The 12,295-nt window shown below is 44.8% G+C and overlaps 1 protein-coding gene and 1 non-coding gene across 9 annotated transcripts in view; both read left to right on the plus strand.

Annotated features, from left to right (window-relative positions):
• Window positions 1–12,295, plus strand: part of TEP1 (telomerase associated protein 1) — a 56,148-nt gene that overhangs the window by 19,505 nt on the left and 24,348 nt on the right. For all 8 annotated transcript variants that reach the window (XM_053596178.1, XM_053596171.1, XM_053596174.1 and 5 more), the window contains exons 8-14: window positions 912–1,036; window positions 1,256–1,413; window positions 6,234–6,343; window positions 7,174–7,264; window positions 7,453–7,642; window positions 10,179–10,347; window positions 12,057–12,215. In XM_053596178.1, the coding sequence (XP_053452153.1) occupies window positions 912–1,036; window positions 1,256–1,413; window positions 6,234–6,343; window positions 7,174–7,264; window positions 7,453–7,642; window positions 10,179–10,347; window positions 12,057–12,215 (1,002 nt within the window). The remainder of the gene's footprint in view (window positions 1–911; window positions 1,037–1,255; window positions 1,414–6,233; window positions 6,344–7,173; window positions 7,265–7,452; window positions 7,643–10,178; window positions 10,348–12,056; window positions 12,216–12,295) is intronic.
• LOC128589416 (U6 spliceosomal RNA) lies at window positions 4,707–4,808 on the plus strand. The gene has a single exon (XR_008381000.1). It is a non-coding gene; the product is annotated as a U6 spliceosomal RNA (small nuclear RNA).

A 12,295-nucleotide genomic window follows, 5' to 3' on the forward strand; every position in this document is an offset into this window, starting at 1 on the left:
ATAGCTGGATGTTGTGGCGGGTGCCTGTAGTCCCAGCTACTCAGGAGGCTGAGGCAAGAGAATCGCTTAAGCCCAAGAGTTGGAGGTTGCTGTGAGCTGTGATGCCCCTGCACTCTACTGAGGGTGACAAAATGAGACTCTGTCTCTAAAAAAGAAAAAAAAAAAGAAAGAAAGAAAAAACACATTCTCAGTTGATCAGCTGGTCTTATCTCTTTGTCCTATTACCTAAACTTAGCTTTTCTAGCATAGATTCTGAAAGCCAAGTTCTTTTAGTTTTTAAATTCCTCACAGCTTGCATTCTGCTGATGCCTCCATTTCCCTGGCTAGAGTCTCAGTGATTTAGTTAAGAACTGCTTTTCCCTTTCCCTCCACAGCTATCTTGTTTTTCATAAGCCAGCCATCCCACAGTAACCACTGATCATTCAGTCTTGTGTGAATGAAACAGCGACTCCAAGGAGCTGCTTCCTGCTTGTCATGGGAACTCTTTTTTTTTTTTTTTTTTTTAGAGACAGAATCTCATTTTGTTGCCCTTGGTAGAGTGCTGCGACATCACAGCTCACAGCAACCTCCAGCTCTTGGGCTTAGACGATTCTCTTGCCTCAACTTCCCGAGTAGGTGGGACTATAGGCGCCTGCCACAGCACCCAGCTAGCTATTTTTTTGTTGTAGTTTGGTTGGCCCACGTTCGAACCCACCACCTTTGGTATATGGGGCCAGCGCCCTACTCACTGAGCCACAGGTGTCGCCCATCAGAACTCTTATTGCTGGAGATGTGTGCCTTCTGTTCCTGCTCTTTGCCCAAATTTATTTTGAAGAAAGCAATTACCTCATAGGTATAAGATGGTCTTAGATTCTAAGTGTCCATGGTCATGGATGAAATGACTCCTGTGGGACTTGGGCATGTTTTCACAGTTTGAGGAAGCCTACAATGCATTGCCAAAGAGAACGAATCAGCCAAGGTTCACCCTGAAGAAATTGGTACAACGATTGCATATCTGTGAGCCTGCTCAGCATGTTCAAGCCCTTTTGGGCTGCAGGTGAGAAACTCCACACACCCTGAGCATGTACTCCACCAAGGTAACCCTTTGACTTTTTAACATCTGTGGCCTCATCCTGGTAGTTCTCAACCTCAGCAAAGAGTTTGGGCAGACATGGCCTGGGAGCATGACTAAGTGGCTTAGACGGATTTACGTTTCTTTTTCTAAGTTATTTTCTTGCTAGCTTTAAAATGATAGGCTCTTTCTTCTCTGTCCCAGATATCCCTCCAACCTGCAGCTTTTTTCCCGAAGTCGCCTACCTGGGCCATGGGATTCCAGTAGAGCTGGGAAGCGGATGAAACTTCCTAGGCCAGAGACCTGGGAGCGGGAACTGAGCCTGCGGGGGAACAAAGCTTCTGTCTGGGAGGAACTCATTGGTAGAGTGGCCTTGACTATCATGATCCCTTCTATTCTTTCCCTCCCTATTTATGCCTCTACACTTTAGACCCTGACTAGAAGATTTGTATTGCATGACACAGTTGTTCTTTTACCTGGTAGTTGTATCACTGAAAATGATTGGATTTGTTCTGTCTTCCATTGACCACATGAAAGTGCATGGTGATGCTTACTTTGAGCAATATTGGCATCATAGATTATTATTCCAGATGTGGTTAGGTGATATACAAGTATTTATCAACATATGACAAAAGTGGTACCTTCTCTGTCACTGCACTTATAACAATATCTGTGTAACTCATTCCAAACAACGTAGGACCAGAATATGGCATATTGGAATCCCTACAGAAATTCATATTTAGAACGTGGAAGTTTTAAGTAATGGGCTCATCCTAATAAAGAAAAACAATTCAAATTGGGGATAACCAAGTTACTATCAATCTTTAATTTCTCTCTGTTTTTTGTTAGTTTATTTTTTAACTATAGAAGCCTATTTCTGGGGTGGTGCCTATGGCTCAAAGGAGTGGGGCGTCAGCCCCATATACTGGAGGTGGCAGGTTCAAACTCAGCCTGGCCAATAAGTGCAAAAAAGAAAAGAAAAAAAAGAAGCAGCCTCATTCTGTTTTCACATATACGTACTTTATTTCTATTTTGTTTCCTTCTTCTTTTGTCTTTGAAAAAAATTTTTTTTTGAGGCAGAGTCTCACTGTCACCTTTAGTAGAGTGCTGTGGCATCATAGCTCACAGCAACCTCAAATTCTCGGGCTTAAGTGATTCTCTTGCCTCAGCCTCTCAAGTAGCTGGGACTACAGGTGCCAGCACAACGCCCAGCTATTTTTTGGTTGTAGTTGTCATTGTTTTTTGGCGAGCCCAGGCTGGGTTCAAAACTGCCAGCTCCAGTGTATGTGGCTGACGCTGTAGCCGCTGAGCTATAAGCACTGAGCCCCATCTTTGAAAGTTTAAAGTCAATTTCATTCTGTTCAAAAACATCTAACTTTAGACCTTTTGACTGAGTTTTGCAGACTTCGTATTTGGAGGTTCAGAATCCCAGATTATCTTCTACTATATTTCTGTGGGTGCTGAGCACTATGGATTATGCTCAGGGAAGCCTGGGTTGGTCAGCTGCTTATCATTCCTCTGACTTTGTCTTCACTCCTGGCAGATATATTAGAATCACATGGATGTGGGTGGATTGCTTGAGCTCAGAGGTTCGAGTCCAGGCTGAGCTAGTTTTTTCTATTTTTAGTTTTTTAGTTTTTGTTTTTTTGAGACAGTGTCTCAGTTTGTCGCCCTTGGTAGAGTGCTTGGCGTCATAGCTCACAGCAACCTCAAACTCCTAGGCTTAAGTGATTCTCTTTGAGTTAGCCTCCCAAGTAGGTAGGGCTAACGCACCCACCATGGCACCAGGCTATTTTTTTTTTTTTTTTTTTTGTAGAGACAGAATCTCACTGTACCGCCCTTAGTAGAGTGCCATGACGTCACACAGTTCACAGCAACCTCCAGCTCTTGGGCTTACGCGATTCTCTTGCCTCAGCCTCCCGAGCAGCTGGGACTACAGGTGCCCGCCACAGCATCCGGCTATTTTTTTGTTGCAGTTTGGTCGGGGCTGGCTTTGAACCCACCACCCTCGGCATATGGGGCTGGTGCCCTACTCACTGAGCCACAGGCGCCGCCCGGCACCAGGCTATTTTTAGAGACAAGGTCTCGCTGTTGCTCAGGCTGGTCTCAAACTCCTGAGCTCAAGCAATCCACCTTCCTCTGCCTCCCAGAGTGCTAGGATTACAGGGATAAGCCACTGCATCCAGCCTATAGGTATTTAAATGCGTTATATAACTTATATATATTATAAAATTATATAAATTGTAAATATAAATATATAATATGATATATTTATTTTTAATTTCAGGTTATAATATATATTTTATATAGTATAAAATTATGTATATAAAAGTATGTACATATACTAATAATGCACTTTAGGAAGTACATAAAATATAAATATATAAATATAGATATAAATAGAAGGAAATATAAATATATGTATAAGTATAAACTATTAAAAAAATGAGATATTATGTAATTAAGTATATAGATCATTTTTGGAGACCATAGTTTTCATTAGTAACTTAAAAATTTGGGGGAATGAAATTGGCGAAAGCTGGGTAGCGCCTGTGGCTCAAAGGAGTAGGGCGCTGGCCCCATATACCGAAGGTGGCGGGTTCAAACCCAGCCCCAGCCAAAAACTGCCAAAAAATAAAAAAATAAAAGAAATTGGTGAAAGCTGCTCCACGCCCGTAGCACAGTGGTTACGGTGCTGGCCACATGCACCTAGGGTGGCAAGTTTGAAACCAACCTGGGCCTGCTAAACAACAATGACAACTGCAACAAAAAAATATCCAGGCGTTGTGGCCGGTGCCTGTAGTCCCAGCTACTTGGGAGGCTGAGGCAAGAGAATCGCTTGGGCCCAGGAGTTTGAGGTTGCTGTGAGTTGTGATGCCACGGTACTCTTCTCAGGGCGACAGCTTGAGACTCTGTCTCAAAAAAAAAAAAAAAAAATTGTAACATACAGTATTAACCAAACAAACCCTCTAAAATTGACATAAGGCTTAAAAAAATTATTACTAAGGAACTCTGGGCCAGGCTCAGTGATTCATGCCTATAATACTCACACTTTGTGAGGCCAAAGTGGGAGGATCATTTGAGACTAGCCTGAGCAATATAGTAAGAGCCTATCTATAAAATACAGAAAAATTATCTGAGTGTGGTGGTGTGCACCAGTAGTTTTTAGCTACTTGGGAGGCTGAAGCAGGAAGATCACTTGAGCCCAAGAGTTAGAGGTTGCAGTGAGATGTAATGATGCTCTAGCCAGGGCAACAGAGTAAGACTCTGACTCGGAAAAAAAAAAAAAACAAACAGAAACTATGTATTAAAGATAATACTACTATCACCACAAGGTGATGAGAAAGTGATAGTGCTTGGGGGCGGCGCCTGTGGCTCAGTCGGTAGGGCGCCGGCCCCATATACCGAGGGTGGCGGGTTCAGGCCCGGCCCCGGCCAAACTGCAACCAAAGAATGGCTGGGCGTTGTGGCGGGCACCTGTAGTCCCAGCTACTCGGGAGGCTGAGGCAGGAGAATCGCTTGAGCCCAGGAGTTGGAGGTTGCTGTGGGCTGTGTGAGGCCACGGCACTCTACCGAGGGCCATGGAGTGAGACTCTGTCTCTACAAAAAAAATAAATAAATAAAAAAAAAAAAAAAAAAAAAAAAGAAAGTGATAGTGCTTGCTTTGGCTGCACATGTACTAAAATTGAAAGGACACAGATTATCATGGCCCCTGCATAAGGATGACATACAAATTCATGAAGCATTTCATATTAAAAAAATAATAAAAATAAGTTTACAAAAAGAGAGTGACAGGCTGGGTATGGTGGCTCATGCCTGTCATCCTAGCACTCTGGGAGGCCAAGGTTTGAGACCCGCCGAGACAGAGTGAGACCCGGTCTCAAAAAAATAGCTGGGCATTGTGGCAGGTGCCTGTAGTCCCAGCTACTTCGGAGGCTGAAGCAAGAGAATTGCTTAAGCCTAAGAGTTGGAGGTTGCTGTGAGCTATGACACCACAGCATTCTACCAAGGGTGACAAAGTTAAACTCTCTCTCAAAAAAAATGGCTATTTGAAATATGGATCTATGGGCGGCGCCTGTGGCTCAGTGGGAGGGCGCCAGCCCCATATACTGAGGGTGGCAGGTTTGAACCCGACCCCAACCAAACTGCAACAAAAAATAGCTAGGCACAGACAGTGCCTGTGGCTCAAAAGAGTAGGGCATGAGCCCCATATATTGGAGCTGGTGGATTCAAACCTGGCCCTGGCCAAAAACTGCAAAAAATCAATAAATAAATAACGGGGCATTGTGGCGTGCGCCTTTAGTCCCAGCTACTCGGGAGGCTGAGGCAAGAGAATTGCCTAAGTCCAGGAGTTGGAGGTTGCTGTGAGCTGTGATGTCATAGCACTCTACCAAGAGCGACGAAATGAAACTCTGTCTAAAAAAAAAAAATGAAATATGGATTTACATTCATTATTGTAAATGGTAAACCTCACCTTAGATATACATGGTGCCTTGAAATATTAACTAATGCACGTACTACATGTATATAATTTTTAAATAAACTTACACCAGGAAATTTCCCTTTTAGCCATCTAAAAAGTTTAGAAACTTTTTCTCTAGAGTAGAGAATATATTTTGCCAGTTAAAACCACTCTCAGGGCTAGAGCCAAGAGACAAAGTGGTAACACAAGTTGTTTGCTGAGATAGTCATCCCATAAACAGTGTTGTATAATTTTGTTCTAAGTAGCAGGCCAACTTTGTTTTTATCTTCACAGAACTTTAAAACACTTGGAGTGTCAGTTCCCCACTTTATCCATCTTGAACTTGCTACATCATGGCCTCTGACCTTCTTGTTTTGGTCTCTAACCTCTGTCTCATCATCCCTCATTTGCTTTTTTTTTTTGAGACAGAGCCTTATTATGTCGCCCTCAGTAGAGTACTGTGGCATAATAGCTCACAGTTTAAACCTTGAACTCTTGGGCTTAAGCTATTCTCTTGCTTCAGCCTCCCAAGTAGCTGAGACTATAGGCACCCGCCATAACGCCTGGCTATTTTTTGGTTATAGTTGTCATTGTTGTTTGGCAGGCCCGGGCTAGGTTCAAAACTGCCAGCTCTGGTATGTGGCTGGCGCCCTAGCTGCTAAGCTACAGGCGCCGAGCCCCCTCATTTGCTTTTCTTACCCTATGCCTCACCTCCCATAGACAATGGGAAGCTTCCCTTCATGGCCATGCTTCGGAACCTGTGCAACCTGCTTCGAATTGGAATCAGTGCCCGCCACCATGAACTCATTCTCCAGAGGCTCCAGCATGCGGTATGTGTGAGGGCCAGATAGCCATGGAGCCCAGCAACTAGACACAGGTGTGGAGATGCCACGGCTGCTTTAGAGGCCAGGCTTTTTCAGGGGCCTAAGGAAGGTCATGGCCACTAAGCTGTTCCTACGTGGGTTGTAAATTGGTATGGAAACAGGTAGTTTGGGGGGCACATGTTTGGAGGTTCAGTCAGTCCTTGGAGAAATCATAGTAGACTATAACTCTCATTTTTATTTTCTGAGCCCAGAGATTTACTGGGAGGAGTAAAATTACTGTTCTGTAATTTAACTAACTTTAGAGTTTTGAAAGTTACAGGACTCCCTCTGTTACTTCCTCTTTTTTTTTTTTTTTTTTTTGAGACAGAGTCTCACTTTGTCACCTTTGGTAGAGTGCTGTGGCGTCACAGCTCACAGCAACCTTCAGCTCTTGGACTTAGGCAATTCTCTTGCCTCAGCTTCCCAAGTAGCTGGGACTATAGGCACCTGCCACAACACCTGGCTATTTTTTTTTTGTTGTTGCAGTTTGGCTGGGGCTGAGTTCGAACCCACCACTCTTGGTATATGGGGCCGGTACCCTACTCACTGAGCCACAGGTGCCACCCTACTTCCTCTTCTATTTCCTCTTTGTTATTCTTTACTTCTTCTCATACTCAAAATGACAACTTTCTTTTCTCTTCTTACTCCTCCTTTTCTATCTTTTCTCTAAATTTCATTTTGTCTTTCTTTCCCTTCCCGTGAAACTAATAGAGTGGTTACCTCATCATCCTGCTTCTATCTCTGAAGGCCCTCATACTCCCTAATTCTCTGCTCATGACCCCTCCCTTACTTTCCAGAAGTCGGTGATCCACAGTCGGCAGTTTCCATTCAGGTTCCTTAATGCCCATGATTCCATCAATAACCTTGAGGTTCAACTCAAAAATAAAGGTATTATCTCCCTTCTTCCACATCCTGTTTGCTTCTATGTCATAATAACTAAGGCAGCAGCATTGATATTTTCAGCCTCTTGCCTTATAGTCTCAGCATGTGGGGTGGGCAGAGGTTGGATATTTGCCTAAGCCAGGGTTTTGGGAATAGAAGCTAATTAACTTACATGTTTACTTGTCACCACACAGCATTGCCTTTTCCTTCTAATACACAACTGATGTTGCGGATAGTGACTAGAGTCCTAAAAAATTTGCGTGCCTCGGGGCATTTTGTTCCAAAGCATATTTACAGCACAAGTCGCCAGGTTCGGGCAGCAATGAAGATACCTGTGATGTTTGAGCATCTTAAGCGGGAGAAGTTGAAAATCCACAAGGCCAGGTATGTGTGTGCTCTCCAGGGGCTAAGTGTGGGCAGTAGGAGGCACCCTGGCATGGGTTGGAAGTCATCCAGGAACCCCAGCTGCTTTTCTTTTAAAGACATGCTTACCCATCATCCCAGTGGCTTGGACTTGCCTGGTTCTAATGATCTCTTACTTAGCAAAGCTTGTTTTTTTTTTTTGGCAGTTTTTGGCCGGGGCTGGGCTTGAACTTGCCACCTCCGGCATATGGGGCCAGCGCCCTACTCCTCTGAGCCACAGGCGCTGCCCGTAAAGCTTGTTTTTAACATTGTCCTATACTGAGATCATGAAACAAAATCTATTCTTGGGCCTCCACTCCACTATCTGTGATCGTTATATTGGTTTCTGTGGATTCCAAGAGTTAGTGTGGCATCTTCCTTTCTTTTCGTGCACACTGGTGTCCTTTCTGCTGTTGCTCTGGTTTGCAGTTTTCTTTTTCTTCTCTGTGACATCTGTTTTTTTCTCTCTCTTTTGATCCCTTTTTGTTCTTCCTTCTTCATTCTTCCCTCTTATTCCCCCTTCTTCGCTTCATCCCCTTCATCCTTCTCCTCCTCCTTCATCTCCCTCTTGCTCTTCTTCCTCCTCTTTCCTTCTCCCTCTTTCTCTCTGTTCCTTTTTTTGATACACTCAAAAAGATGGCTGTCATCATGCTGGCTCAAAGACAGACATACAGTTTGTTCTGTAGGTTTGGTCACAGCTCTTTGTACTTTTAAATGCTTCTTCAGTACCATATGTTAGTTTTTGTTTTTGTTTTTTTTTTTAGGGACAGAATCTCATTTTATTGCCCTGGGTAGAGTGTTGTGGCCTCATAGCTCACAGCAACCTCCAACTCCTGGGCTTAGGCGATTCTCTTGCCTCAGCCTCCCAAGTAGCTGGGACTACAGGCACCCACCACAATGCCCCGCTATTTTTTTGTTGCAGTTTGGCCAGGGCTGTGTTTGAACCCACCACCCTCGGTATATGAGGCTGGTGTCCTACCCACTGAGCCACAGGCACCACCCTGTATGTTAGTTTTCATTCAAAACAAATGCAGACTCGGCCAGATGCAGTGGCTCACGCTTATAATCCCAGCACTTTGGAAGGCTGAGGCAAGTGGATTGCCCTTAGCTCAGGAGTTCAAGACCAGCCTGAGCCAGAACAAGACCTCATCTCTACAAAATAAATAACTAAATAAGCTGGGTGTTGTGGCGGGTGCCTATAGTCCTAGCTACTGGGGAGGCTGAGGCAAGAGAATCGCTTAAGCCCAAGAGTTGGAGGTTGCTGTGAGTTATGATGCCATGGCACTCTACCTAGGGCCACAAAGTGAGACTCTGTCTCCACAAAAAAATAAATAAGGGCAGTGCCTGTGGCTCAAAGGAGTAGGGCACCGGCCCCATATGCTGGAGGTGGTAGGTTCAAACCCAGCCCCAGCCAAAAACTTCAATAAATAAATAAATAAAACAAATGCATTACTCATCTAACCTTCAAGTAGGACTCAGTAACCAGGAATCCCCTGACTCAGTGGCCGACAATAGGACCACTTAAGAATCAAGCCCAGGTCTCTTGGGTGCAGGACACAACTGTGAGAGGAACTCTAACCTAACAAATGCAAATATTGTAACCTAGTTGTTTTATACCCTTATATTAATCTGGAAAAAAAAAAAAAGTCAAGCCCAGGGCCCAGTCCAAACAGTATTCCTATACTGATCTATGTGGTAGCCACTAGCCACAGTGGCTATTTAGCACTTGAAAAGTGACTAATCTGAGTTGAGAGAAGCTAGATTTTGAAGGCAATCTGAAAAGAATGTAAAATATCTCGTTCATAATTTTTGTATTAGTTACATGCTGACATGAAGATATTTTATATGTTAGGTTAAAAAAGTAATATTAAATTACTCTCACCTGTTTCTTTTTACCTTTTTAAGTGTAGCTATTAAAAAATTTAAATTATATGTATAAATTAAATTTAATTGTATTTAGTGCTGTTCGATTACTAAATTCTCTAAATTAAAACAATTAATTTAAATATAAATTAATATAAAAATTTGTAGGCTCGGCGCCTATGGCTCAAGCAGCTAAAGCGCCAGCCACATACACCTGAGCTGGCGGGTTTGAATCCAGCCTGGGCCCGCCAAACAACAATGATGGCTGCAACCAAAAAATAGCCAGGCGTTGTGGTAGGCACCTGTAATCCCAGCTACTTGGGAGGCCGAGGCAGGAGAATCGCTTAAGCCCAGGAGTTGGAGGTTGCTGTGAGCTGTGATGCCACAGCACTCTACCCAGGGCGACAGCTTGAGGCTCTGTCTCAAAAAAAATAAATAAATAAAAATAAAAATTTGTAAATAGGGCTCAGCGCCTGTAGCTCAGCAGCACTAAATATAGCCACATACTCTGGAGCTGGCAGGTTCAAGCCTGGCCCGGGCCTGCCAAACAATGACAGCTACAACCAGCTTGAGTGGTAAGTTCTCATCTTTCCATCTGCCTCAAAGTGGCCATTAATCCCCTGGGTCCTGTGTCTTGTGTCTTTCCTGTCCACAGACAATGGAAATATGACAGTGAGATGCTGAACCGGTATCGGCAAGCCTTGGAGATAGCTGTGAATCTCTCTGTGAAGCACAGCCTGCCCCCACTGCCAGGCTGCACCCTCTTGGTCTATCTGACAGATGCCTGTGCAGACAGGCTCTGTCCCAAGAGCAACTCACAAGGGGTAGACACATGAAAAGTATTCCCTAAGGGGTTGGGGGATTGCTGGGGATCCTGAGAGGTATCCTGCTCCCAGATCTGGTTATCTGTGCCGAGGACTCAGGCTAAAATGAGTGATATGACTTTCTTCCAAGTATCAGCCCTTGGTTTGCTAGGGACAATTTCTTAGAAGGTGGTTTCAACCCTGTTTATGGAATATATATATATGTGTGTATTTTTTTTTTTTTATGAGACAGTCTCACTCAGTCGCCCTGGGCTTTAGTGCAGTGGCGTCATAGCTCACAGCAACCTCAAACCCTTGGGCTTAGGTTATTCTCTTGCCTCAGCCTCCCAAGTAACTAGGACTATAGGTGCCTACTATAACGCCTGGCTATTTTTTTTTTTTTGCAGTTTGTGGCCGGGGCTGGGTTTGAACCCACCACCTCCGGCATATGGGGCCGGCACCCTACCCCTTTGAGCCACAGGTGCCACCCACACCTGGCTATTTTTAAAGATGGGGTCTTGCTCTGGCTCAGGCTTGTCTCAAACTCCTGAGCTCAGGCAGTCTACCCACCTTGGCCTACCAGAGTGCTAGGATTATAGGCATGAGCCACCATGCCCAGCCTTTTTTTTTTTTGAGACAGAGTCTCACTTTCTTGCCCCTGGTAGAATGTCCTGGTGTCCTAGCTCACAACAACCTCAAACTCTTGGACTGAAGCAATCCCCTTTCCTTAGCCTTCAAAGTAGCTGGGACTACAGGCGCTTGCCACAGTGCCTGGCTATTTTTTTAGAGACAGGGTCTTGCTCTTGCTCAGACTGGTCTTGAATTCTGTGAGCTCAAGTAAGCTCAAATGATCCACCTGCCATGGCCTCCCAGAGTGCTGAGAGTACAGGTGTGAGCCACCATGCCTGGCCTTTTTTTTTGAGTTTCACTCTGTGCCCTGGGTAGAGTGCTATGGCATCCCAGCTCACAGCAACCTCAAACTCTTGGGCTCAGGCGATCCCTTTGCCTCAGTCTCCCAAGTAGCTGGGACTACAGGCACCTGCCACATGCCTGACTAGTTTTGTATTTTTTTTTTTTAGAGACAGAGTGCCATGGCATCACAGCTCACAGCAACCTCCAGCCCTTGGGCTTAGATGATTCTCTTGCCTCAGCCTCCTGAGTAGCTGGGACTACAGGCGCCCACCACAATGCCCAGCTATTTTTTTGCTGCAATTTGTCTGGGGCCCGGTTTGAAACCACCACCCTTAGGGTATGGGGCCGGCGCCCTACTTGCTAAGCCACAGGCACCACCCTAGTTTTCTATTTTTATTAGAGATGAGGTCTTGCTTTTTTGCTCAGGCTGGTTTCAAACTCCTGAGCTCAAGCAATCCACCCACCTCAGCCTCCCAGGGTGCTAGGATTACAGGCATGAGCCACTGTGGCTGGCCCTGTTTATGGATTATAAGTATAACATCTGACATTTGCCAGTACCCAGAATTCTCTAAATTTTCATTGTTAAAATATGTCTTACTGTCACCTTGCTATATCTCAGTGTTGAACTTGAGCAGGGATCCTGGCCATTCTCCACCCCCTGCTCAGTCAGCTGCTGAAGCTGACCCTCCTAACTGGGAGTTTTGTGCCCTTTCCCCTTCTTCCAAACCAATGGAGGTATTTTGCTTCTAGGACTGGGTGGGCAAGGGTGAATTCCAAAATAGGGAAGTTTTATTTTATGCTGATGTTTGTCCAATCAGCCCCCCCTGAACTATGTGCTGCTGTTGATTGGAATGATGATTGCAAGGGCAGAGCACTCAAATCTCTTGCTCTGCGGAAGAGGCACCTGGAAGAATATGGTACTTAAGGCAGAAGAAGGTATCCTGAAGACCGCCATCGAGCTCCAGGCTCAAGTTCAGGTCAGACACCTACCCTCACTGTTCAAAAATATATGAGGGACACAGGCCTGGGATCAGGTAAATATTTAGTAAAGGCGTGG

Source organism: Nycticebus coucang, chromosome 6 (assembly GCF_027406575.1).
Source record: "Nycticebus coucang isolate mNycCou1 chromosome 6, mNycCou1.pri, whole genome shotgun sequence".
In the NCBI taxonomy this organism is placed as follows: domain Eukaryota; kingdom Metazoa; phylum Chordata; class Mammalia; order Primates; family Lorisidae; genus Nycticebus; species Nycticebus coucang.